The sequence below is a fragment of the Lithobates pipiens genome, unplaced genomic scaffold (genome assembly GCF_037356315.1).
Source record: "Lithobates pipiens isolate NorthernLeopardFrog02 unplaced genomic scaffold, aLitPip1_a1.2 Scaffold_30, whole genome shotgun sequence".
In the NCBI taxonomy this organism is placed as follows: Eukaryota; Metazoa; Chordata; class Amphibia; order Anura; family Ranidae; genus Lithobates; species Lithobates pipiens.
In genome coordinates, this window is record NW_027507791.1 from 107796291 (window position 1) to 107823557 (window position 27267).

A 27267-nucleotide genomic window follows, 5' to 3' on the forward strand; every position below is an offset into this window, starting at 1 on the left:
AAGGGATACAGATGACACATCGAGGTTCTCCCTTCGGTTTGGAATCTTTACATTGCCTGTTAATATACTACTTAATGTGAGTGTTTTTAACCACCTGTGCATTAAATAAGAATTTTACAGTCTACACTCAGAGGCGCCTCTCTCTCTTATCTTAACTGGCAACTATGGACTGGTGTGTGTTTTGTTTCAGTCCTCTTGTATTTTTCTAATTGAACATTTAATTTAAAAAACAAAACAAAAAATGAGTTCTTGAATTTCACTGAACTATCAGCAAATTCCATGTAAACATCTGAAATTGGTGCCTATCTATTCTGTTAACCCAATCAGCTGTCATATTAAAAGGTTATTAATATCACTGTAATATAGCTGAGGGGCATTGCAGGTGAAAAGTTCAGAGAAAGCTGTCTGGGTGGGAAGTGTGGGGAGATGGACAGAAGATTCATTATCCACATGCTTATCATACTGAAAAGTTGGCATCTATGTTAGCAAAGATTTATGGCTCCCTACAGAAATGTCTTCAGTGCTAATATCCAATCATAATATACTTAGGTCAGCCCATACCCTAGAGTTAAAAAAACATGTTTGTGAGCATTTGAATTACAAAGTTAAACATATATGTGGAGCACAAGGCATCCGAGTCCTCTCCTTCTCGTTCTGAAGAGGCTTCTGGGAGTACCAGGTGGTATCATCTCCTCAATAGCTATAAACATTTGGTTTGTTTTTCTTACTGAATGTCTAGCATTATTGAAATCAGATGCCCTAAGATGAGCTTAAAATTAGCACTTGAAGCTGACCCCTAATCATGATCTGTGAGAGGGTGAAAGAGAACTGTTGTAGCACATCGGGTGCACTTGCGCAAGCATGCATGCATACGGAACTTGGCTGATCACAGATGCGCCAATGCGCAAAGGAATGTGCATGCTTGCGGGAGCACATCCACAGTTCCCTTTGGCACCAGATGGCCTATTTATAGGATGCTCTGACCCTTTCCAAATGCTGACTGGTCTTCAGCTGTTTCCCTGTGACCTGCCGATATCCTGTTAAAATTGCTGACCTGGCTTACCACTTAGCACTCAGTACAAGTTTTTCTATATTAATCTGGTGTTTTTTCACAGAATTTATATATGATTTGTTCAAGATTATACTAAGTTCTCAGGATATGGTCCTAAATTATTACACTGCTTATTGTCACATTGGAGTCGCAGTAGGGAATCTGTGCGATTGTATGTCACCTCTGGAAGTAGCCTCTTGTATGTGTCTTTTTTTGGGCTTAGATTGAAATAAGTGGACTTTCCTTAGGGAGGCTTCATTTTTATTTAGGTACGATTACACATATGAATACTATCACTGGCGAGATAGATTACTTCTATTTTTTCTTGGCATTTCTCATTTTCTCTTTTTCATTTGCTTCATCAATAAGAGTCAATATTTGTTTATGTTAAATAGGTAGCGCCAGTTACCCCGGTTATTAGATTCTTTTTACTGGCTTACCACTGACCTTCCCTTTGGATTCCGATTATACTGCTGATTACTGTTTCCTGATTCTGGCTTATCCCTGACATTGCTTCTGTCTGATGGCCTGGCACTTCACTGCCTGCTCGCTGCTGACTCTGACTGATCCTTTGAATTCGCTCCTGTTTCCTGTCTGGCTCCACGCCTCCTCCAAGCACCTGAACACAAGTGCACTCCTGGCTTCTGTCTGCTGGAAGTTCTGGCAAGCCACATTTCCTGAAACTGTAAACCTGGTGGAGTTCCCCTTAAATCTTGGTTGCTCTACCCAGCATCAGCACAGTTCCAGACTTGATGCTCTACCCGAATCTCCAAGTCTATGACTTCTGCCACAAGCTCTGCAATTTACACCTACAGGCACTCTTGTTCCTCCTGTCCCTTGGCACCCTCTGTCTCACTCTGAGTGGGGCCTGGGCTGGAGATACAAGGGAGGCCGACCTCGTCACTTCAGACTCCGACCAGGTAAATGACGGAGGGTTTGCTTGGGAAGGCTTACTCTTACCCTAAATAGCCACTATGATTTTAATGTTAGTTTACCTTTGAATATTAACAGAAACTGTAAAGGATTAACCCCAAGTGGCATATGTCTTCCAAACCTACAGATTCTAACTACTCATTGACAATTTTCTAAATCACCACAACATTTATGTTAGGGGGCCTTAGACCACAATAAACACCTGTTTTCCTATTAACCCATAATGTAGCCTTTTTCCAGCACCACTTTCTCCATTCATACTATCTCCATATGAAACAGTTATGACGACAGTGATCATTATTTTCTCCCACACAAGATTGTTACACAAGTTACTTACTAGGAGACTTCTCCTCCTCCTCTGGAGGAGCTTGCTCTTCTGCCTTTGGCCGGCCCTTGATCTTATATACTAGAGATCGAAGGCGACCTGTCCATGATGTATCTTCCTCCTGCTGTTCTTCTTCCTCAAGAGGAATACCTATAACAAGAAATATTAGTATGCAAACTAACTGAAAAAGCCAGTACCAGGTGCTTTAATGAACATAAACAGGACATCTAGTGCAAAATAAATACTCTTCACTAATAATAAAACAATGGGGGAAATATATTAAAACTGGAGCACTCTGGTGCAGCTGTGCATGGTAGGCAGTCAGCTTCTAAATTCAACTTTTCAGTTAAGCTTTGGCAATAAAATCTGGAATCAGATTGGTTTCTGTGCAGAGCTGCCACAGGTTTTTCCAGTTTCAGTAAATCTCCACCAATATTTCTTGGATTTTTGTTAAACTACGCTAAAAAGATTACGCTTATATGGATACTGATGAAAACACCTTACAAATGCTAAATGTCTGAAATTAAATAATAAATCATGTTCTATAGCAGTATACATTTAGCCAAAAGATAATGAAGTATAGCCTCCCATATAATAACTATTCATATAGAAAGTACCATCATCCAGTAATAATTCAAGGGGAAAGGAGGTAGATTGAAAATTGTGAAGGTAGGGGAGATGTGATAAAGAGCTCCCTATACCAATTATTTTTTTCCCCCTTTTGTTCTTCTTAACAAATTCCCCTACAATCCCTTCTTTTTTGTAAATGTAATTGTATATTTCTTTTGATCTTGCTTATTTTGCGATATATATCTACAGTGGTGTGAAAAAGTGTTTGCCCCCTTCCTCATTTCCTGTTCCTTTGCATGTTTGTCACACTTAAGTGTTTCGGAACATCAAACCAATTTAAACAATAGTCAAGGACAACACAAGTAAACACAAAATGCAATTTGTAAATGAAGGTGTTTATTATTAAAGGTGAAAAAAAATCCAAACCATCATGGCCCTGTGTGAAAAAGTGATTGCCCCCTAAACCTAATAACTGGTTGGGCCACCCTTAGCAGCAACAACTGCAACCAAGCGTTTGCGATAACTTGCAATGAGGCTTTTACAGCGTCCTGGAGGAATTTTGGCCCACTCATCTTTGCAGAATTGTCCTAATTCAGTTACATACAGGGTTTTCGAGCATGAACGGCCTTTTTAAGGTCATACCACAACATCTCAATAGGATTCAGGTCAGGACTTTGGCTAGGCCACTCCAAAGTCTTCATTTTGTTTTTCTTCAGCCATTCGGTGGTGGACTTGCTGGTGTGTTTAGGATCATTGTCCTGCTGCAGAACCCAAGTTCGTTTCAGCTTGAGTACACGAACAGATGGTCGGACATTCTCCTTCAGGATCTCTTGGTAGACAGCAGAATTCATAGTTCCTTTTATCACGGCAAGTCTTCCAGGTCCTGAAGCAGCAAAACAGCCCCAGACCATCACACTACCACCACCATATTTTACTGTTGGTATAATGTTCTTTTTATGAAATGCAGTGTTCCTTCTACGCCAGATATACTTGGACACACACCTTCCAAAGTGTTCCACTTTTGTCTCATCGGTCCACAGAATGTTGTCCCAAAAGTCTTGGGGATCATCAAGATGTGTTGTGGAGAAATTGAGACGAGCTTTGGTGTTCTTTTTGCTCAGCAGTGGTTTTCTCCTTGGAACTCTGCCATGCAGGCCATTTTTGCCCAGTCTTTTCCTGATGGTGGAGGCATGAACGCTGACCTTAACTGAGGCAAGTGAGGCCTGCAGTTCCTTGGACGTTGTTGTGGGGTCTTTTGTGACCTCTTGGATGAGTCGTCGCTGCGCTCTTGGGGTAATTTTGGGCGGCCGGCCACTCCTGGGAAGGTTCACCACTGTTCCATGTCTTCGCCATTTGTGGATAATGGCTCTCACTGTGGTTCGCTGGATTCCCAAAGCTTTGGAAATGGCTTTATAACCCTTTCCAGACTGATAGATCTCAATTACTTTCTTTCTCAATTGTTCCTGAATTTCTTTGGGTCTCGGCATGATGTGTAGCTTTTAAGGATCTTCTGGTGGACCTTACTGTGTCAAGCAGCTCCTATTTAAGTGATGCCTTGATTGTGAACAGGTGTGGCAATAATCAGGCCTGGGTGTGGCTAGAGAAATTGAACTCAGGTGTGGACAACCACAGTTATAGTATGTTTTAACAAGGGGGGCAATCACTTTTTCACACAGGGCCATGATGGTTTGGATTTTTTTTCACCTTTAATAATAAACACCTTCATTTACAAATTGCATTTTGTGTTTACTTGTGTTGTCCTTGACTATTGTTTAAATTGGTTTGATGTTCCGAAACACTTAAGTGTGACAAACATGCAAAGGAACAGGAAATGAGGGAGGGGGCAAACACTTTTTCACACCACTGTATATGACTGTATAAGTATATGAATTTTCTAATGTATATTTTAATTCTCAGACTACCTCCAGATGAAGCGGATAAATTCTGCGAAACTAGTCGAGGAATCTCCAAAATGTACTCCTAGAACGGAACTCGATTATGAGTAACTGTACACAAGAAATCTGGGATACACTAGCTTTTTAAATATAATATGTTTCGCTGTATCAATATATTGTTTTTTGCTTGTGAAAAAATTATTTCCTTGTATTAAAATTTGTACTATTTTATTATATATTTTCTGAGTTTTATGTATTGAATCAAGTACCGGTATAGTCCAACATGCTTTTGGTATGATTGAATTTGGAATTGGTATAGGGAGCTCTTTATCACATCTCCCCTACCTTCACAATTTTCAATCTACCTCCTTTCCCCTTGCAGTATACATTTACTTACAGTATATAACCAGATCTTGTTCAAACTAATTTGAAATATAACCTATGATGCCTACCGCAGTGGATGAGAAGATCTTCATGGAACTCATATAGCTCATCCCGTATTTCCTCTGGGCAAGGGCTCTCTTCTTGCATTTGGAAATTCAGAAGCATGTTAATCTTTCATTTAAACAAGAAAAAATAAACCATAGTTAGTTTTAAAGTGATTATAAACAATCACCTTGTAAAACAACCCATTCCGTTTAAAATAGAAATGAAATTCAAAACATTTTTGTATAGATATAAAAAACATTATCAATACCTTTTTCCCTTTTTTTATATACAGTGCCTTGAAAAAGTATTCCCTTGAAATTTTCCACATTTTGTCTTGTTACAACCAAAAACGTAAATGTATTTTATTGTGATTTTATGTGATAGACCAACACAAATTTGCACATAATTGTGAAGTGGAAGGAAAATGATAAATGGTTTTCAATTTTTTTTACAAATAAATATGTGAAAAGTGTAGCATGCATTTGCATTCAGCCCCTTTTACTCTGATACCGCTAACTAAAACCTAGTAGAACCAACTGTCTTTAGAAGTCACCTAATTAGTAAACCTACTTCGTAAATAGACACATGTGTCTAATTTAATCTCAGTATAAATACAGCTGTATTGTGAAGCCCTCAGAGGTTTTTAGAGAACCTTAGTGAACAAACAGCATCATGAAGACCAAGAAGTTTAAAGCAGGGTTAGGTTATAAAAAAAATATCCCAAGCTTTAAAAATCTCATGGACCACTGTTCAATCCATTATCCAAAAATGGAAAGAGTACAGCACAACTGCAAACCTACCAAGACATGGTCATCCACCTAAACTGACAGGCCAGGCAAGGAGAGCATTAATCATAGAAGCAGCCAAGAGGCCCATAGTAACTCTGGAGGAGCTGCAGAGATCCACAGCTAAGGTGGGAGAAACTATTAGTCGTGCACTCCACAAATCTGGCATTTATGGAAGAGTGGCAAGAAGAAAGCCATTGTTGAAAGAAAGCCATAAGAAGTCCCATTTGCAGTTTGCAAGAAGCCATGTGGGGAACACAACAAACATGTGGAAGAAGGTGCTTCAGTCAGATGAGAACATAATGGAACTTTTTGGCCTAAAAGCAAAGCGCTATGTGTGGTGGAAAACGAAAACTGCACATCATCCTGAACACACCATCCCCACAATGAAACATGGTGGTGGCAGCATCATGTTCTGGGGAAGCTTTTCTTCAGCAGGGACAAGGAAGCTGGTCAGAGTTGAAGGGAAGATGGTTGGAGCCAAATACAGGGCAATCTTAGAAGAAAACCTGTTAGAGTCTGCAAAAGGCTTGAGACTGGGGAAGAGGTTCATCTTCCAGCAGGGCAAACACCCTAAACATACAGCCAAAGCTACAATGGAATGGTGTAGATCAAAGCATATACAGGTGTTAGAATGGTCCAGTCAAAGTCCAGACCTAAATCGAATGGAGAATCGTTGGCAAAACTTGAAAATTGCTGTTCATAAACACCCTCCATCTAATCTGACAGAGCTTGAGCTATTTTACAAAGAAGAATGGACAAAAATTTCACTCCTTAGATGTGCAAAGCTGTTAGAGACATCCCAAAAAAAAGGCTTGCAGCTATAATTGCAGTGAAAGGTGGTTCTACAAAGTAGGGGGGCTGAATACAAATGCACACCACACTTTTCACATATTTATTTGTAAAACATTTTAAAAACCATTTATCATTTTCTTTCCACTTCACAATTATGTGCCACTTTGTGTTGGTCTATCACATAAAATCCCAATAAAATACATTTATGTTTTTGGTTGTAACATGACAAAATGTGAAAAATTTCAAGGGGTAAATAAATACTTTTTCAAGGCACTGTATCTTTATCTGTATAAGTAGTTTGCATGAAAAAAAAAAAAACACAATTTGAAAATAAGCATAGAAAAAGTATGAAAAGGGTAAACCAGCTCAGATAAGCAGTGATCATGGTATACATCATGAGGTCCGATTGACTGTCCTACATGGAGGATGCCGAAGCATGGAAAGAACATGACCAATATTGTAGCATATGAACCTTTTTTTATAAGTGATCATATTCCCTCTGTTCTCAGCTGCATAAAAGCTGGAGGAAGAGAAGTAGTAGCACACTGAGCTTCCCAGTGAATGGCTGTGCAGCCTGGGCATGTCAGGACAAGTCTGATCATTGGAGGAGAGTTCACTAAGTTCCCAGCATAGCTAGGGAACTGGCCATGGTCTGTTCTCCTGCTTAGTTTGGTCAGTTTTTAATAGGAAAGCAGAGGGACTGGCAGGGACACCACAGATTTCACATAAAGGAAGCAATACAAAGAGACCAGAATACTTTCTCATACAAGTAACATGGTACAGCAGGCACATATCAGGAATACGAAGTGGTGGGGTAACAAACGCTTTAAGCTTAGTTTTGCTTGTCAGTAGCATATTTACCACCTATGACAATTTTTTATTTTTTTTGTGGCTATGATTATACTTTCCTTGTGGCGTAGAACTAACTTAAGGTATTAAATTGTAACTTACAACACTGTATTTATATCCATACAGCCAAGACGTTTTACTAGTTTTGGATTGAGTAGAGAAAGGTTAAAACTCCATCAATATAATACCCTATTAAAAAAATATTTTTTTTTTGATTTCTGTGTGTCATTTTGGAGATTTTCCTTCAATTCCTGTCCCGGAGACAGAATAAAACCGAAACCATTTGCAAAATTAGATACATTCTCCTTTGAAACTTGGAAAGGGTCTCCATTGAATAGTTTACCCTATCCTTTTCTAAAGGTGACAACTGTAAAATTTGTATTTTCTATCACCATTTTAATATCCATGAAAATGGTCACCAGGGTAAAAAGAGAGTGATAATCTATTCAGCAAGAACACAGACAGCAAAATAAATCTTTACAGGAGCTGTAATTCTTCCTATTGAAAACCCAAAAATTGCTATATACACTGTAAAGTTATTGAGGCTTCAAGTTGTTGTACAACAATTCAATAGTTACATAGTTACATAGTTAGTCAGGTTGAAAAAGACACAAGTCCATCCAGTTCAACCACAAACAAAAAAAAAAAAAATCATACAATCCCATATACCCAATTCTATACCCACAGTTGATCCAGAGGAAGGCGAAAGCCCCCAGCAGAGCATGATCCAATTTGCTAAAGCAGGGGAAAAAAAATCCTTCCTGATCCCCCGAGAGGCAATCAACTTTTCCTATAAATGTTAGTGCGAAGTTATATTATGTACATTTAGGAAATAATCCAGGCTAATATAATATAATTATAGTTCAGGAACTGTGCTTTTATACCTTTACCAGGTATAAGCAATTGCAATAGATGTAACAAATCAATCACTTAATATTTTTAAACACGTTATAATGAGTATGTTTATTCCCAAAAAAATGATATATTTGTTGAAATCAGGTAATTATGACTTTCAATAAAATAAATACAGTCCCTGAGAAGTGGCTTCCTTTGAGCTTAACATAGCTGGTATATACTGTAACCATAGTATTACCTGTTCCTGTGGAGGAGAGCGAAATTCCCTAGTCTTTTTGGCAGTTAGAGCTGCTGACATGTTCAATGCCAGCATAAGCTCATTGTATCGGAATTTCTGGTTGTATTGCAACTTTGAAACATATTTATCTGAAAAGGCGACAATGGATTCCACGCGGTGTTTCAGCTCACAGTCACAGAAGTAATGAAGAAGTTCGCACATCTAGAAAAAAGTTACCAGATAGCGAGTTAACCAAATACACAGTGCAATCATCTGTTTTATTAGGACAATTAGACATTAATATACAATACAAATAAATCCTGTTAGGAAAGCCCAATTCAAGTAATTTTACACTGAATAATTTAATTAAGAAAAAAATGTAAATGTTGTATTCTGTGTTTCATAAACATCTTAATTGCAGAAAATCACACTTCATGATATTGTGCGTCTGATGCTTAGACATACATTAAAGTGATTGTAAAGCCTGGATTTTTTTTTTTATAATAAACATGTTATACTAACCTGCTCTGTGCAATGTTTGCACAAGGCAGCCCAGATCCTACTCTTCTGAGGTCCCCCACTGTTGCTCTCTGTGATCCTCCATAAAAAGATGCTTTCTATGGGGGCACATGTGCCGGCTCACTCCGAAGCCGCACTGCCTGTGTCCACTGACCAGACAGTGAGGGTTGCCCCACCTGACACCATTTGACTGACAGGAAAGTGCTTACGGTAAGGGAGTGGGAAAAAGTTAGTGGGGTGTTTTTACTTTAATGCAGGGAATGACTTAATGTAAAACACACAGCTTTTAAAACCAGTTTAACAATTAGAAATGTGACCCCCAAAGAACTAAACTGTAAAATGCTGTCCTGAATGAACTATTTGTTTAAAAAAATTCACCTGGAGTTTCACAGACTCTGGAAGTCGAGTCTGCAGTAAACCTTTGGCAGGAGCCTTGGCATCTCTTGTTGGTTTCTCACCAGCCTCTACAGCTTTCTCTTCAACCTGAGCAACATCTTCCTTCTCTCCATTCTCCTCTGCTTCCTCTTCCTTGTGGTCGCCAAATACATTTGGGTCAATGAGCAGTAGAATCTGACGCACATCCTCATCCTCAAATACTCCCATAATAAGAAGAGTGGCAATAAGCTTGAGTACTGGCACAAACTGGAACTCTGCTTTTCCCCCAACAGGGTCTCTGATGTGATCCCCACTGCTCTGCACAGCTTCTGTAAGCATGCTAATAGCTTTGGACTTAAGAATATCCACTGGAATTTCCGGTCCGTGCTGTTGCCTCTCCTCTCCGGTCAGCACAAAGCAAGGTGCTGTAAAATGAAGGTCTGACTTCAGACAAGTACTACGACCAACACCAGGTAAGCCATGCCTCTTTGACTCATCAGGGAACAGTCGAATTTGCCGTGTCTCATCAGTGATAGGTATGATAAATTCATTGTTCATCATAAGCTTGCCCTCCTTCGCAGACTCCAGGTAAATGCTGATAAGAAGGTTGTAGAAACCAGAACGCAAGAGGCCGGGCAGGTACTGGTTATCAATAGTATAGAGTAGCTGGGACTGATCCACATGACTGCACAAGGCATGTGCAACACGGTTGTTACCCAGTGCACATACAGCACAGTATAGTTTAAGAGTGTGGTAATGAAATTTCATGAGATCTTCCTGCTCAGACAGTTCCAGGATGTCAATACACCTGATAAATAGTAAAAATAAATAATTAGAATGAAAAATAGAAAATAGTACAAAGTAAAACATTTATATCTTCAAAATGGATGTGCGCACAGGAATCTTATCATTTGTTTAGTATATTTTTGGTGCAATGACCAGTGAAATAACATCTAATGAAGGAAAGAAAGCTGAATGAAAAGTGATTAAATGCATCCATTGTTTTAGAACAATGAATTAAAGACTGAGTAACTGAAAATGCACTTGAAATAAAACTTTATTAAGAAAATTAAGTCCCAATAGATGGCTTGATGCTGGCCCCTTTTGCAGGTATAGCTATAAGAAGCATTTAAAATAACTGCCTATAATATGCAAAATCCAGTAAGGCCCTGTCTTAGCCTGCTTTGTACTGCCTCATTTGTCTTGTATTCTCTGCACTGTCACTAGAGGCCAATCTGCTGAAAGCCTCAAGATTTACTGCTGCTGAGTGGGGCAACAGGAATGACACACTCTACTGAGGAAGGGAATGATAGAGAACAAGAAGATAGAAGCAGGGGAGTTGACAAGATGAACACTGCTGCCAGCGAGACACAAAAGAGTTAAACTTACATGGATTGTGTCTTATCTTATTCCCCCTGGTATTTTCTCCTTTCTCTCAACAGGGACAGCACTATAAACTTCAGCCCTGTAAAGCTTCTGCAGCCTTCCTCTCTAGCTGAATCAAGACATAAAATCGAGGCAGGAAATGCATACATTTTAATTGAAGAAAGGTCATATTGTTTCTGAGTCTAAGGAGAAGGAAGGAGTACTCAGTAAGGAAATGAAATCTCTGGGCTACAATAAACTGGGGCCTTTGGCAAGAAGGAACAATGCTGGAGGCAAATTACAACACACACTCATTTTGGTAGCATTATTACTAATGTGAAATGTATGTTCTTTAGTTAAAGAACATTAATTGATATCAAGCTGGTATGGGTAAAGTTTTGCTATAACTGAGGGGTATGTTTCAAAACTGAAGCACTCAGAATATGAAACAGCTGTGCATAACAAACAATCATCTTCTATCTATTGATCGGCTTCCATGCACATTGCACAGCTACTCCAGCTTCTGTCTACTCCAGTTTTCATAATTTCCCCCAATGAGTTTGCTTTCAATCAGGTAGATTGTGGCCTCATTCAAACTGGTGAATGGAGCCTCCTGTGATAAGCTATGGGGCCCAGTGTGTGTGTGTGTGTGTGTGTGTGTGTGGGGGGGGGGGGGGGGGGTTCTCTATGATTCCTGGCGACTCCACTTAAAGCAAAGGAGAGGCGATAATTCCCACAGCTATTAGTGGTCAATTGCATACACCAATGAAAAGTTCTGTTTTTACTGACACTAATGAAAAGGTGGGGGTTATTACTACTGCTTCCACTCCAAGCTAAATGCCACTCTACAGAAACTATTTAGGCCATATCTATAGCAGCAATATACAGTATTTCCATACAGGCTGGTGTTAGTGGGGGAGACATTAGCAATATACAGCTGAGTTTTCCATTGTTTATGCATATCTTCGCTGGTTTTATACATACAGCTTTTAAAACAAGTTTAACAATTTAACATTTTGTCTGTAGCCTCATATTTTTTAAATGGAATTTAGAAACAAATGTAATACTAAAAATAAATTGCTGATTTAGATGTAGGCCCTTTTTAAGTTGGACACTACTGCCTTATTTACTCTGTAATTAACATACTGTTTCATTTGAAGAACACCATGAACATGTCCTGCTAGTGGCACTTTAGACATGGCACAGAAAAACACTCCTCTAGTTTAGTTCTAAAAAACTCATGAAAAAATACTAATGTAGACTTTGCACTGAGCAGCAAAATTATCACAAGCCTTAGCTTGTTAGACCCCTTTCACACTGGGGCAGTGCGGGCATTAGCGGTAAAGCGCTGCCAGTTTTAGCGGCGCTGTACTGCTGTTATAGCGGCGCCTTTCGGCTGCTAGCGGGGCACTTTTAACCGGCTACCAGGGTTAATAGCGCCTGCGCCCATTTTAATGGGCAGTGCAGGGCATTTTGAGAGCGTGTATACACCGCTCCTGCACTGCCCCAAAGATGCTGCTTGCAGGACTTTTTCTCAAATCGCCTTTCAGGACAACCCCGGAGAGTAGCTCCACCTTGCAATCAGGAAACACATGCCCACTTTAAAAACACCTCCTCCTCCTCCATGGCTTCAGTTATTGTGTTTCCTCCTTGGAGGAAGCATGTGCCTGAACCAGGGAGAGCTACACTCTCTGCAGGGGAGTAAGGCTTACCTTTTGTTGCAGGTTGTTTCTCTTTGACCCCCAGGAGCATCTCCACGGGGAGAGGACTCCTGGAGCTCCTGGTCCCGCCATCTCACGGGAGTAAGGACCCTCGGAGTGCCGGCGTCGGGTGCCCGGTGTCCGCTTGTTAGCGCAGGGAGGGCTCTGTTGCTGGCGGAGGCCGCTGCAGGTCAGCGGCATGGCTCCGTTTTCGGCGCCGGGTCCCGGGCGGCGACGGCGTCGTTCACGGTGACGCGCGGGCGCTCTGAGGGGGCGTGGCGCCGTGGTTCAGCGCCTGGAACGCAGGGGTCATGGGGCGGGTCAGGTGACCGTGTGCTTCCGCTTCCGGCCGGCCTTGATGACGCGGCGGCCGGGAAAATTTAAAATGAGAGCTGTTTGTAAAATAGCTGCCTCACTCAAACGATGGAAGAGTGCAAGCCAGCTATGGCGGAGACAGGCGCCCCCAGCACCGGTCCAGCCCAGGTACGTAAGGTGCACTGGCACCCTCTGCTTTACTGTGGGTATGTCTTTGTTTGTTCCCCCCTCTTGGGGGCCTGTCGCTGCAGGTCAGAGGTGGACTTCGCTCTGACCTTTTGCAGCCTAGTTCTGGGGTCTCACTAGTAGGTCTGTTTGGTGGTGGGTCTCTGCACTGGCTTGGTGTTAAGCAACTGGTTGTTGAGAGCTTTTAGTGAATTAAACCTGTATGTCGTTTCAGGAAAAATCACTAGGAAAAGCTAGACCAGGTCAGAGAAAATGTCCTTCCTGCAAAACCCCCCTCAGAGATTCATGGCAGAAGGCAATGTGCAGAAATTGTATCAGAGAATTGGTGGAAGAGGAAACATCTTAACAATATAAGGATTTGTTTTCTTCGGTTAAAGAGCTGACAAACTCTTTGAGTTCAGTCAAGTCCATCCTGATACAAAACCCTCCCGCACAGACCGAGCCTCAGAACTTACCGCCCAGCCCCAGGGCGTCGTCATCCAGACAGGTGGAAACTGAAGAGTCTGGAGACGAAGGGGGTAGTACTCTCATCTCCTTCAGGGATTCTGAGGAGGAGGAAGAGGAAGAAGATAGCAGGGGCTCCAAATTCAAGCTATCACTAGAGGAAGTAGATGATATTTTAAAAGCAATCTACACTACTCTAGAAATTCAGGAAGAAAGAGTACAACTGTCAGTTCATGACAAAATGTACCAGGGGTTGGACGAAACAAAACGGCGAGTTTTTCCTGTCCACAGGGTCCTCTCAGACTCAGTGAGAAAGGAGTGGAAGGACCCAGAAAAAGCCCCTTTCTTCTCTAAAGCTCTCAAAAGAAGGTTTCCCTTCGAAGATAAGGACTCAGAGGTTTGGAATAAGAAACCTAGAGTCGATGCAGCTTTCTCGCAGGTATCCAGACGAACGGATCTAGCCTTTGAAGATATGGGGATCCTTAAAGACCCAATGGACAAAAAAGCTGACTCCATCCTTAAAAAAGCTTGGGATGCCGCGTCAGTCAGTCTAAAACCAGCAATGGCAGCTACGGTGGTGGCCAGGAATCTGGAATGTTGGGTAGAGAAGCTGAAGAGCCATATTGAGGCGGGGACACCCCGCAAGGATCTCTTAGAGTCCTTTCCACTGATCCTGAATGCAGTCAAATACATGGCGGATGCATCAGCAGAATCAGTTAAACTGGCCGCTAGGTCTTCGGCTCTTGTAAATTCAGCCAGGAGAGCAGTTTGGCTGAAAACATGGTCTGGGGACACTGCCTCTAAGGTCAAGCTGTGTGGTCTTCCCTTCTCGGGTGACTTGCTCTTTGGTCCTGATTTAGAGTCTGTGCTGGATAGAACAGCCGATAAAAAGAAGGCTTTTCCAGTTAAGAAAAAGCAGATGGCTAAAAAGAATTTTCGTGCTTTTCAGCAGTCCCATAAAAAAGACCAGGAGCACAAGAGCAGATGGGGTTCACAGAAGGGCAAAGGCAGGGGTGGAGTCCTCTTTAGATCTCCCCCAGAGCAGTCCCCTAAGAACAAGTGACAATATCTCCCCAGTGGGGGGGAGACTGTCAGCTTTTCGCGAACAATGGGACAGGCTGTCTCCAAATCTGTTCGTGAAGAGCGTTGTCGATCAGGGGTACAGGTTGGAGTTTTCAGAACCACCCCCGAGCAGGTTTTATGTGACAACATTGCCAAGGGATCAGGAGAAGGCCTCTGCAATGAAGCTGTTGTTACAGGAGCTGATACAGCAAGAGGTTCTGATTCAAGTCCCAGTAAGCCAGCAGGGCGGGGGTTTTTATTCACATATTTTTCTGGTGAAAAAACCCTCAGGGAAGTACCGTCTAATCCTGAATCTGAAATTCCTGAACAGGTTCATTCGGTACAAACATTTCAGGATGGATACAATTTTCTCCATCACAAAGCTGTTGACCCCAGAATGCTTCATGGCATCCCTGGACCTAAGGGATGCCTACCTTCATATACCAATTCATCAGGCATCGCAGCAGTTCCTGCGCCTGGCATTGAAGGTAGGGAGTTCGGTATGGCACCTCCAATTCAGGGCTCTGCCGTTCGGACTCTCGTCCTCTCCCAGGGTCTTTACGAAGATTATGGCAGAGGCTTTGGAACCCCTGAAATTGAAGGGGATTCCAGTTGTTCCTTATCTGGACGACCTTTTGTTTTTTGCAGACTCCAGGGAGCAGGTCCTAGTCAATCTCCAGAGGGCCCAGTCTCACCTCGAGGGCCTGGGATGGCTTCTAAACCTAGAGAAGTCAATCCTGACCCCCTCACAGGAAATGAAATTTCTGGGGTATACATTAAATTCGATTCTCCAGAAAGTTTTCCTGCCGTTGGAAAAACAGGAAAAGTTACAGCTAGCTGTACAGCGGATACAGAGCAACCAGACAGTCTCAGTCAGGATGGCTATGGCAGTTCTGGGCCTGCTTACGGCAGCAATCCCGGCTGTTCAGTGGGCCAGGTTCCATTCCAGACCCCTTCAGAGGGAGGTTCTGTCAAGCTGGTCCCATCAGGATCCTTTGGAAAAACAGCTAAAAATTTCGTCAAAGACGAAAAGGGCTCTTTGGTGGTGGAGAGACCAGGCAAACCTCTCAAGGGGCCTGGTGTGGACCTTTCCTGTGGACAAGCGCCTTACTACAGACGCAAGTGCCTGGGGCTGGGGAGCCCATCTGGATGGTCAGACATCTCAGGGGGTCTGGTCCAAACAGGAAGCTCAAAGATCATCCAACTGGAGGGAGTTGAAGGCGATCTTTCTGGGTTTAGTGGCATTTCAGCAGAGTTTGAGAGGCCACCATGTTCAGGTGTTGTCAGACAACACAACAGCGGTTACCTACATTATGAAGCAAGGGGGAACCAGAAGCAGGAGCTTGATGGAGCTGGCCAATCTGTTGTTAGCCTGGGCAGAACAGAACACAGCCTCACTATCGGCAGTGCATCTGAAGGGCTCTCAGAATTTGTTTGCGGACCTCCTAAGCAGGCGCAAATTGCTAGAGGCAGAATGGAGTCTGAATCAGGAAGTGTTCCTGATGATCTCCGAGGCCTGGGGGGTTCCTCAGGTAGACCTTTTTGCCAGCCAGCAGAACTCAAAGGTGGACAGATTCTTTTCTCTTCACCGAGGAGATGCAGCAATAGGGTTGGATGCATTCGCTCACCCCTGGCATTACCAGCTGTGCTATGCCTTTCCCCCCTTTCCTCTAATTCCACTAGTACTGAGGAAATTCAGGGAAGAAAGGACAGACTTAATACTAGTCACTCCTTTTTGGCCAAAAAGACCCTGGTTCGCGGGTCTTCGAAACCTAGCCTCGAAGCCCCCATGGAGGTTACCACTCAGAAAAGATCTGTTATCCCAGGGGACAGTAAGTCATCCAGAAGTGGAACTCCTGCAGCTAACCGCCTGGTTTCTGAGGAGAACCTGTTAAAGGCTAAAGGTCTCTCAGATAAAGTAGTAAAGACCCTGCTGTCCAGTAGGAAGGCAGTTACACAGGCAATTTACATGAAGGTCTGGAAAAAGTTCAACTCCTGGTGCAGTTCTAGAGAACTCAAGGTCAAGAGCACGGTGTCCGTCTTGGAGTTTCTCCATGAAGGAATGGAGAAGGGTCTCGCAGCCAGTACCCTGAAGACTCAGGTGGCTGCCTTATCAGTTTTCTTTGAAAAGACTTTATCTAAAGAAACTTTAATTTCTAGATTTTTTAGGGCTCTTGCTCGAAATAGACCAGTAGCCCTTAAAGACTTTCCCAGTTGGGATTTGTCTACAGTTTTACAGGGTCTCTCGGGAGCACCGTTTGAACCCTTACAAGAAGCTTCTTTACAGAAGGTGGTTTTAAAAACAATCTTTTTGGTGGCCATCACCTCGGCCAGGAGAGTCAGTGAGCTCCAAGCTCTAGCTATTACAGAACCCTTCCTTAGAATTTATCAGGACAGGGTGGTACTGAGGACGGATCCAGCATTCCTACCGAAAGTATCCTCAACTTTCCATCGATCACAGGAAATAGTGTTACCTACATTCTCTGCAAGCCCAGCAAATGCAGGAGAGGAAGTTTTTCACACATTGGATGTGAGAAGGTGTCTTTTACAGTTTCTGAAAGTTACTAAAGAATTTAGAAAATCAAACGCCCTCTTTGTGATATTTTCTGGATCACGCAAGGGGGAGAAAGCTTCTAAAAGTACGCTGGGTAGGTGGCTTAAGTTGGCTATAACAGAAGCCTATAAAGCAAAAGGAGAAATACCTCCCTCAGGTATTGCTGCCCACTCTACTAGATTCACGGCAGTTTCCTGGGCTGAAAGGGCCGGTGCCACGCCTGAACAAATCTGCAAGGCTGCCACTTGGTCCAGTTATTCGACATTTCTCCGGCATTACCGGTTAGATCTACTGTCTGCAGCAGATCAGGCCTTCGGCAGGAAGGTACTGCAGGCAGTAGTCCCGCCCTAGGGTAAGTTTCTCGGTTATCCTCTCCGGGGTTGTCCTGAAAGGCGATTTGAGAAAGACTCAGTTAGACTTACCGGTGACGGTATTTCTAAGAGCCTTTCAGGACAACCGTTACTTCCCTCCCTAGGTTATGCTTAGTAAATGTATTAAGTTCTACCATGGTGTTGTGCTTTCTGTGCTTTGTTTTCCAGCGTCGGAAGGCCACAATAACTGAAGCCATGGAGGAGGAGGAGGTGTTTTTAAAGTGGGCATGTGTTTCCTGATTGCAAGGTGGAGCTACTCTCCGGGGTTGTCCTGAAAGGCTCTTAGAAATACCGTCACCGGTAAGTCTAACTGAGTCTTTTTCCCGTCCTGCAAGCGCACCACCAAAGTGTGAAAGAACTTGGGCTTTCACACTGGGGCGGCTTGAGAGGCGCTTTTCAGGTGCTTTACAGACGCTATCTTTAGTACTAAAATGCCTAAAAAGCACCCCAGTGTGAAAGGGGTCTAAGTAACATCTAGATAAAATAATTAGAAATAATTATAAAAACGAATGAATTTACTGTATACAGGTATAAATTAAATTTTCTATTATAGTGAATTTGTTGCTTCTTGAAAGCATAGAATTAGGCTCCATGTGCACTGAAGCTCATAAACGGCCGCTTTTGGGAGTTTGGGGCGTTTTTATTTAACAGCCCATAAGCTGCTCTCTATGTTATCCTATGTGTTCCTGCACACATGGATGTTTTTTAGACGTTTATCAGCAGTGGAGTTTATAGGCTGTTGTCTGAATGCCCTAAAATCGCACATAAACGCTGATAAACGTAGATAATCGCTCTAAAAATATGTCTCACAAGCGTTTTTTTTTATGTTTTTGATCCATTGAAAAAATAAATAAATATCTTTAAAAATAAATAAATAAATGCAATAAATGCTTAAAAACGCTAACGTGGAAGAATGCTAAAAAACGCTAAACCTATTACAAAAACATTCAAAAGCTTTGAAAGACTCATTGCAAAGCTACTGGCGTTTTTACAAGGTTTTTTAACGTCCTGTGTGCATGGAGCCTTAGGCAGTTTTTCAAACAGACTGATGAACCTGAAAAGGATTCAGCAGCTACATGTGGCTCACTGGCCATTGGTTGTAGTCTATTGCTATGCTCTATACAATATTATATACTACACAATATTACCCATATGTTATGTCCATTTATAATTATTTATTGTTTATTGTGACAATATGGAAAGTAAAGCAGGGATATACCGATTCTCTTCAGGTATATGCAAGGCCAACATCTGCAGGGGTTCTAGGCATTGCACCACCCAACCATGACGTTCGCTGACACGTTCTGTCTCCACTTTCAAGAAATTATTTGGCATTCGACTCCATAGCACTGGAGTTATAGTCTGCACATCCAAACGAGGTGGACACTGTGAAACCGGATTCTTCTCTTCACTCTTAAATATTGCAGCTGATAGGGGCATGGTGTTCTGTTTGACCCAAAATTAAACACAGAATATAAATACTATTAATGTAAAATTAGCATGTTACATTCTAAAAAACAGCACATAAGGGCATTGGGGGATATTTACTAAAACTGCTGCACTCAGAATCTGGTGCAGCTGTGTATGGTAGCCAGTCAACTTTTAACTTCAGCTTGTTCAATTAACCCCCCTGGCGGTATTCCCGAGTCTGGCTCGGGGTGGAGATTTTATACCAAAAGCGGTAACCCCAAGCCAGACTCGGGACCACATCACTGAATCCAGGAAGAGGTTACTTACCTCATCCCCTGGATCCAGCGATGTCCCCCCTTTGTACGAGCGAGCCGCGCTCCGCTCGATCTATCATGGAGCCGATCTCCGTTCCCTGCAAGCGTTGCGACGCACAGGGACGGAGAACGGCGCCAAATTCAAAAAGTGAAACACATACATTACATACAGTATAATGTAATCTTACAGATTACATTGCTGTATGTAATTATTTCACATCCCCTTTGCCCCTAGTGTTCTGTCCAGTGTCCTGCATGCAGTTTTATCTTATAAAAACTGTTCTTTATGCCTGGAAACTGGAGATTGTCCATAGCAACCAAAACTGTCCCTTTACATCAAAAATGATTTTAGACCAGCTAGAAAACAGTGACAATAAATTAGAATCACTCGCAGAATTGAGGGATATCGATTTGTGGGGAGATCCGTCATCAAATACTGAAAAGTAATGACAGTGACAATTCTGCAACTGAGAAAATTTCAGTGTTTTTGATGTGATTACATTATTGAATAATTTTTATTATTATTATATTATTATTTGGTATAATTATTTATAGTTATTTATTATATTTTAATTTATGATTTCATTTTTAAAACTTTATCATACCTGGGATGTCTGCTAGACTCTGGTTTGGACAGATTTAAGTGAGTTATTCCTAAGAATTACAGGACTACTATATAAAACGCCAAATTTTCATGCAAAATAATTGTACCGCTTTCAGTACCTAAAATCTGAAATAATCATACCGCCAGGGAGGTTAAGCTTTTACAAGAAAACCTGCAAGCTAATGGGTTTCTATGTAGTGCTGCACCAGATTTTGCACTATTCAGCTTCAGTAAATGACCCTCATTGTCCTTACTGCTTAGTAGTGTTCCACTATGAGTTTACTTTATTATTTCTCTCTCTTAATTCAAGTCTGTTATGCTTAGTGTCATAAAAAACAGACCACTGTATAATGTGCCTTTTTTAGGAAAACTTTAGGTAACCAGCATAAAATTAGTACTTTTATAGAGTACACCAGGTTTCCATTTACATTCAACATAGATTTTACAATAACCTAACAATGTATGCTTATCTTTTTTACATAATACAAAGTTTATCTTTTTATAATTAGCAGTAAAATTATGAAGTTAAGCAAAAACAAAAAAATACAGTACCTTTAATTTTCCAAGTTCAAACTGAAAGAGATTAGTGCTAGTTGGCTGCAGAAAGACTGCTGGAAACAGCTTGGTGTTTGGTTCAACCTAATATGTGAAAAATGTATTTACTGGTAAAAATCAGGATCTTACCATCAAGCAATTCTCTCTAAAGCATTATTCAAGCTCACCAAGACACCTCAAGTTATCTAAACTTATAACTAGAATACCTATAGTGCAAGACTATATTGGTATTGATTACATGACAATTTAAACATAACTAACATATATTTAAAACTGATAATCTCTGAAAAATTGGTAAATTAATTTGCTGTGAACAAATAGCCTTTGAATTTTACATTTGGTTATTTGAACCACATATTAAATTGGAATAACTGGTTACACAAATCTTGAAAGGGTAATAGCATTATCGCATACAACATTTCTAAGCAATGTTTTTGGCTACAAGCACTTTGACGACTACAAAGTATTTAAAAACTAATTTTATTGATTAACTAATTATATGTGTAAACCAATACCCCTACGAGCCCTTCATTCACATACAGAAAAGAAACAAATCATTTGTAAGTAATCTATAAGTAAGATAGATATAAGAGTAAATATTAAATATATAAACATACCTGGTAGCAGGTTCCGAGGTCTTTTCCATTAGCTGTAAATGAAAGTAGCCCTGTGGCCAGATCAACAAGGCACCCGATGTCTATATCTACATTGCTGCGGCCTGACCTCTGAGAGCCTGTGGAGAGGTCCCCTCCCCACACCATGTAACAATTGCTACGTTTTACACTAGATGTTTCACACAAAAATAAAAACACAGTTAGGCAGGTTAGATATCAGAACTGTAGAAGCAAAGCATTAGAATAACAATAAGAACTTTTATCAATATACGCTACATTTACAAATATTTAACACAGAGATAATATTATTTATTTTAGCCATAAGACTGATAATTTGATTAACTGTAAAACTACTGTCACTTTTTTGAAAATAAAAGTCCTGACATGTTAGCTTTGTGAAATTTGCCTAATGTGTTAAATTGTGCTTTATTTTCTTTTATGGATTTACACATTTTAAAACACAGGTAGTAGATGAGATCCAAACCTTTATATCTTTGATATGGAAACTTCAAGAAACTGTACTGCTGTAGAATCTTATACCTCTAAGTTGTAAAAATGACAGAGCCACAAACACCTTTACAGTGCTGGAGAACAGAAAAATTACAAAACCATACCTTTCATGCACTCTGCCTCTTTCATCTCCTAAAGTGACAGTCACAGTGCAGTTCTTGCTTAAGTCAAAATTCTCACTATAGAAGTGGTAGTCAGGAGTCACCCATCCTACCCATACAGAAGAGGGATCTTGACCAGCAAATATTCGTACAGAATAATAATACAACTGAAAGGAAGGAATAAAGACACAGCTAAATGTATCTATTAAAGGTAATAATATACAACTCAACATACAAGAATTATAATCAAAGTAGCATAACATATCTGTTTCAAAACAAGGCTTTTTTCCACATTGAAATCACAATCTAAACATCTAAATTTCACTAAATTTGACAAGAATTATTAAAAATGTGACATAACATTTTCTTACCGTAGTAGTATGTGAAGATGTATCCTGCAGCTGGTTTCTAAAAAAGAAAATGGATAACAAACAGCTGAATTGTAAATATATATATATATATATATACATTTTCTTTCATTCTTTATTTATAAACGAGATTAAAGAGAAGTATCATATAGTAATCACAACTTAAATAGTAATATAGGCTTCTGAAAAGAAAGCCAAAAACATTGAACAGGCAAAGAGATTTGGTAAGTTTACAGATATCAAGCTGTATATTTAAAGTGGTTGTAAAGGCAGAAGGTTTTTTTTTTTATCTTAATGCACCTTAATCTTAATTATTCTATGCATTAAGTTGAAAAGCCTTCTTTGTGCAGCAGCTCCTCTTAGCCCCCTAATACCTACCTGAGGTCCATCTAGATCCAGCGATGTTGCACGAGAGACTCAGCTGTCCAGGACTCCCCTCCTCATCGGCTGAGACAGCCATTGGCTCCCCCTGCTGTCAATCAAAGTCAGTAAGCCAATGAGGAGAGAAAGGAGGGGCCGGGCTGCGGCTCCATGTATAAATGAACACAGGGCGCTGTAGCTCAGCTTGGGTGCTCCCATAGCAAGCTGTTTGTTTTGGGGGTACTCAACAGGGGGGATTACTAGGAACAGCAGATTGCTCTGTACTTCGGACAGATCCCCATTCTGTCTCTCTGAGAAGTGATCACGGGTAGGGATGAGCTTGTTGTTCAAGTTGAACATACGTTCGACTCGAACATCGGCTGTTCGCTCGTCCAGCAAATACAGAACGTTATGGGCCGTTCACGCCAAATTCGTGTGGCGCTCACAGCCCACAATGCACTGCGCCATCGCAGTTCATTGCTGGCTCATGATTGGCCAAGCATGCACTGTGACCCCACATGCTTGGCCAATCACAGCGCCGGCAGCGAGGAGAGCCATGATTGGCCACAGGCAGGATGCCTGTGGCCAATCATAGCTCAGGCTGTGTAGTACACGCACCACACTATATAAGGCCGCCAGCACATCGGCCTTGTGTAGTGTGTTGGCGTCTGTAGGAGTTAGTGGGTGTTCTCTGTGTACCTTCAACACAGTATACACCGTTCGTTATCGGCCGATTTAGCGTTTTTGCTCTTCTGTAATTGAGCTTTTAGCAATCTGCAGGAGTTTGTGGGTGTTGTCTGCATGCCCTGACCGCAGTATACACCATTATATCCACCTATATAGCTAGCTATATTGCTCTTCTGTAATAGAGCTTTCAGTCAGTTGTAGGAGATTGTGCGTGTTGTCTGTGTGCCCTGACCGCACTATACACCATTATATCCACCTATATAGCTAGCTATATTGCTCTTCTGTAATAGAGCTTTCAGTCAGTTGTAGGAGATTGTGAATGTTGTCTGCGTGACCTGACCGCACTATACACCATTATCCACCTATATAACTCTTCTCTAATTGAGCCATCTGCCATCTGCAGGAGTTAGTTGGTGTTGTGTGCCTCCAGCGCAGCACAGTATACACCAGTATCTACCCTTTAAGTCATGTTCTATAATAAAGGCTTCTGCAGGAGTTAGAGGGTGTTGTGTGCCTCCAGCACAATATACACTACCCAATTGCTGGTTTTCCCATCTCCCTTCAGGCCATTACCATGTCTGGAAGGCCAACAAGGAGAGGCAGACAGACATGAGCCGATAAAAGAGGGCAAGCAGGCTCTGTGTCTAGAGACAGCAGTGCTGGTTGTGGACGCGGTGCATCGTCATCATCCGCATGTGGCCATGGGACACGATTGTCCTTATTTTCGGCAGCTGGACGTGTTGAGCCGCATCATGCTGGAGACTTGGTAGAGTGGATGACCAAGCCCTCTTCATCCTCTATCACACAGGCTCAGGGTACTAGCAAATCAGCTGCCAACGCATCGTCTTCCCTCGTCTCAATGTCACCATCGGTGACTCCTTCCCTAGACCCACCATGTCCTCCTGAGGAGTCCCCTGAACTCTTTGAGCACAGTGTTGGGTACATGCTCCAGGAGGATGCCCAGTGTTTTGTAGGCTTTGATGATGATACTCAGCTAGAGGAAGGCAGTAGCGTGAGCGCAGAGAGAGGGGATGCTCAAGAAGGACAGCAATCTGGCAGTCATGTTCCACAAGCTGCAGCATACTGCCATGTTTGCTCCAGCGATGAAGAGGGAGGGGATGATGAGGGCACTGACTCCATGTGGGTGCCTTGTAGGAGAGAGGAGGAGGCACATGTCCAACGAGGCAGGATGCCCTCCGGGGGCCAGCTTAGGGGCAGCACACCGACTAAATCACACCGCAGAGCTCTGCCTGTGCAGGGCGCTGCCTCTGCGCGTTATTCTAAAAGTTCTTTGGTGTGGGCCTTTTTTGAGACGAGTGCATCACATCGCAAAGCTGCTATTTGCAACATATGTCTCAAGCGTATCTCGCGTGGCCAAAACATCAGCCGCTTGGGCACCAAATGCTTGACCAGACATATGTTGACCTGCCATGCAGCTCGTTGGCAAGCGTACCTCAAAGACCCACACCAAAGAACAAAGCGGACCTCTCCTTGCTCCTCATCAGCTGGGATCTCCAACCCCACTAGACCTTCAGTCCTCTCTGAAACCTGCTCTGAGAGGAATGAAGGTGTAGAATTAGCTGTGTCACAGCCAAGTGCTTCCGGGCACTCTGCTAGCAGTACACCCACGTCCGATCATAGCAGGCAAATTTCCCTGCCCCAGCTGCTGGACCGTCAAAAGAAGTTCACTCCCAGACATCCACATTCCCAGCGGTTGAATGCTAGCTTGGCTAAATTGCTAGCACTTCACAGCTCCCTTTTCAGTTGGTAGACTCGGCCCCATTCTGTGAGTTTGTGCAATGTGCGGTTCCTCAGTGGCAGGTCCCCAAACGCCTTTTTCTCACGGAAGGCGATTCCGGCTCTCTACCGGCATGTGGAAGGCAATGTCCCTGCCTCCCTGGACAGGGCGGTCAGCGGTAAGGTGCATATTACCGCTGACTCATGGTCCAGCAGGCATGGACAGGGACGTTACCTGTCTTTCATGGCCCATTGGGTAACTCTTCTGGCAGCTGGGAAGGATGCAGGACAAGGTGCAGTAGTGTTGGAGGTTGTTCCGCCACCACGCCTCCAAAATGCTACTACTGGTTGTGACACACCTCTCTCCTCCACCCCTCCTCTTCTTCTTCCTCCATGGCCTCTTCCAGTGCTCTGTCCTCAGAACCAGCGGTGCTCTGTAGGCGTTCAAGGGGCTACGCAAGTACGCAGGCAAAACGATGCCATGCTGTGCTTGCGTTGGTTTGTTTGGGGGACAGGAGCCACACTGGGGCAGATAATTTGTCAGCTCTGCAGGGGCAGGCCGAGAGGTGGTTGACGCCACGCCAGCTTAAGCCAGGAATGGTGGTTTGCGACAATGGCACCAACCTCCTCTCCGCCCTCTGACAGGGACAACTGACCCATGTGCCCTGTGTAGCTCACGTCCTTAACCTGGTGGTGCAGCGGTTCTTGGGCAGGTACCCGGGCTTACAGGATGTCCTGAAGCAGGCCAGGAAAGTCTGTGTGCATTTCCGCCGATCATTTAATGCCTGTGCTCGGCTGGCCGAGCTCCAAAAGGAGTTGAACCTGCCCAATAACCGCCTTATATGTGACATGCCCACCAGGTGGAACTTAACGTTGGCCATGCTGCAACGGCTGCACACGCAGCAGGGGGCCATCAATGAGTACCTTTGCGACTACGGCACCACGCCAGTGGGGCATGATCAGGGATGCATGCACTGCCCTGTCACTGTTTGAGGAGGCCACAAGGATGGTGAGCAGTGACAGTGCCAGTGACACTGTACCTCTAGTCCACCTGTTGGAGCATATGCTGCGTGGAATAATTGACAGGGCACTTGAGGCAGAACAGAGGCAGGAAGAGGAGGACTTCCAGACAGTGTTCCTGCTGTCCCACCCATCACACAGGAAGAGGAGGAGGAGGAGGAGGAGGAGGATGATTGTGTCAGCATGGAGGTGGAGGCTGGCACTCAGCATCAGCAGCAGCAGCAGTCTTGTAGGGATGATTTATAGTCCCAAGAAACCCATGAACTTGTACGTGGCTGGGAGGAGGTAGCTGCAGATCATGTTGTCCTTAGTGACCCAGAGGACTCTGGACCGAATGCCTCAGCTAAACTACGCTGCATGGCCTCCCTGATCCTGCAAAGCCTGTGGAAGGATCCTCGTATTCTTTGGATCAAGGAGAGGGACCATTACTGGCTGGCCACTCTCCTTGATCCACGCTACAGGGGTAAGGTTGCTGACCTTTTCTTGCCATCGCAGAGGGAGCAGAGGATGAGACATGTCTGGGAGGCCTTGCAGAAAGGTCTGTGCAACGCGTTCCCAGAGACTGGGAGGTTACAAACTCCTGGTCCTAGACAACGTGTTGCTGAGGCATCAGTCAGAAGGAGCGGTGGAGAAGGTGGCCGTCTGACCGATGCGCTCAGACAATTTTTTAGTCCGCAGCCCCAAGGTATGATCGGTTCCAGCAACCATTGCCAGCGTCTGATTTACATGGTGCAGGAATACCTAGGGGCAAGGTCAGACTTGGACACCTTTCCCACCGAAAATCCTCTGGCTTACTGGATCTTGAGGATGGATCACTGGCCAGAGCTTGCACAGTATACAATTGAGCTACTGGCCTGTCCTGCATCCAGCGATCTTTCGGAACCCACCTTCAGTGGTTGCTGGTGGCTTTGTTAGCGATCACAGGGTGCGCTTGTCCACTGACTCGGTTGATCGACTGACCTTCATAAAGATCTTGGATCAGTCTTGGATCACCCACAGCTACCAAGCACCTGAAGCTGATGTAACCGAATAATTTTTTTTTTAAATATCAAATCCCTTCAAGACTGCCTATGCTGATGCTGAGTGACTGTCCTGTTATGTTGATTGTCTATCCTCTTCCTCCTCCGCTGATATGTTGGAAGAGCATTTTTGGTTCTGGGTGATGCCAACGGTACAATTTTTCAGCCCCTGTTTAACAGGGGCATTTAATTACAATTTTTAATGCAATGCTTTGCAGCAGGGCTCATTCCTGCACCACAATTAGAGTATATGGGAGAGGTTGCAGTGTCGTGGCCCCAGCACCAGTGCCTAAGGCCCAATTTTTTAGCCCCTGCTTAACAGGAGCGTTTAACTACAATTTTTGATGCAATGCTTTGCAGCAGGGCTAATTCC

The 27267-nt window shown here is 43.0% G+C and overlaps 1 protein-coding gene across 8 annotated transcripts in view; it reads right to left on the reverse strand.

Annotated features, from left to right (window-relative positions):
- RYR3 (ryanodine receptor 3) overlaps positions 1 to 27267 on the reverse strand; it is a 1008486-nt gene that overhangs the window by 583786 nt on the left and 397433 nt on the right. For all 8 annotated transcript variants that reach the window (XM_077464742.1, XM_077464741.1, XM_077464740.1 and 5 more), the window contains 9 exons: positions 22075 to 22111; positions 21707 to 21870; positions 21096 to 21261; positions 20476 to 20562; positions 18815 to 19041; positions 9602 to 10406; positions 8726 to 8926; positions 5227 to 5329; positions 2322 to 2459 (listed from right to left, as the gene is read on the reverse strand). In XM_077464742.1, the coding sequence (XP_077320868.1) occupies positions 2322 to 2459; positions 5227 to 5329; positions 8726 to 8926; positions 9602 to 10406; positions 18815 to 19041; positions 20476 to 20562; positions 21096 to 21261; positions 21707 to 21870; positions 22075 to 22111 (1928 nt within the window). The remainder of the gene's footprint in view (positions 1 to 2321; positions 2460 to 5226; positions 5330 to 8725; positions 8927 to 9601; positions 10407 to 18814; positions 19042 to 20475; positions 20563 to 21095; positions 21262 to 21706; positions 21871 to 22074; positions 22112 to 27267) is intronic.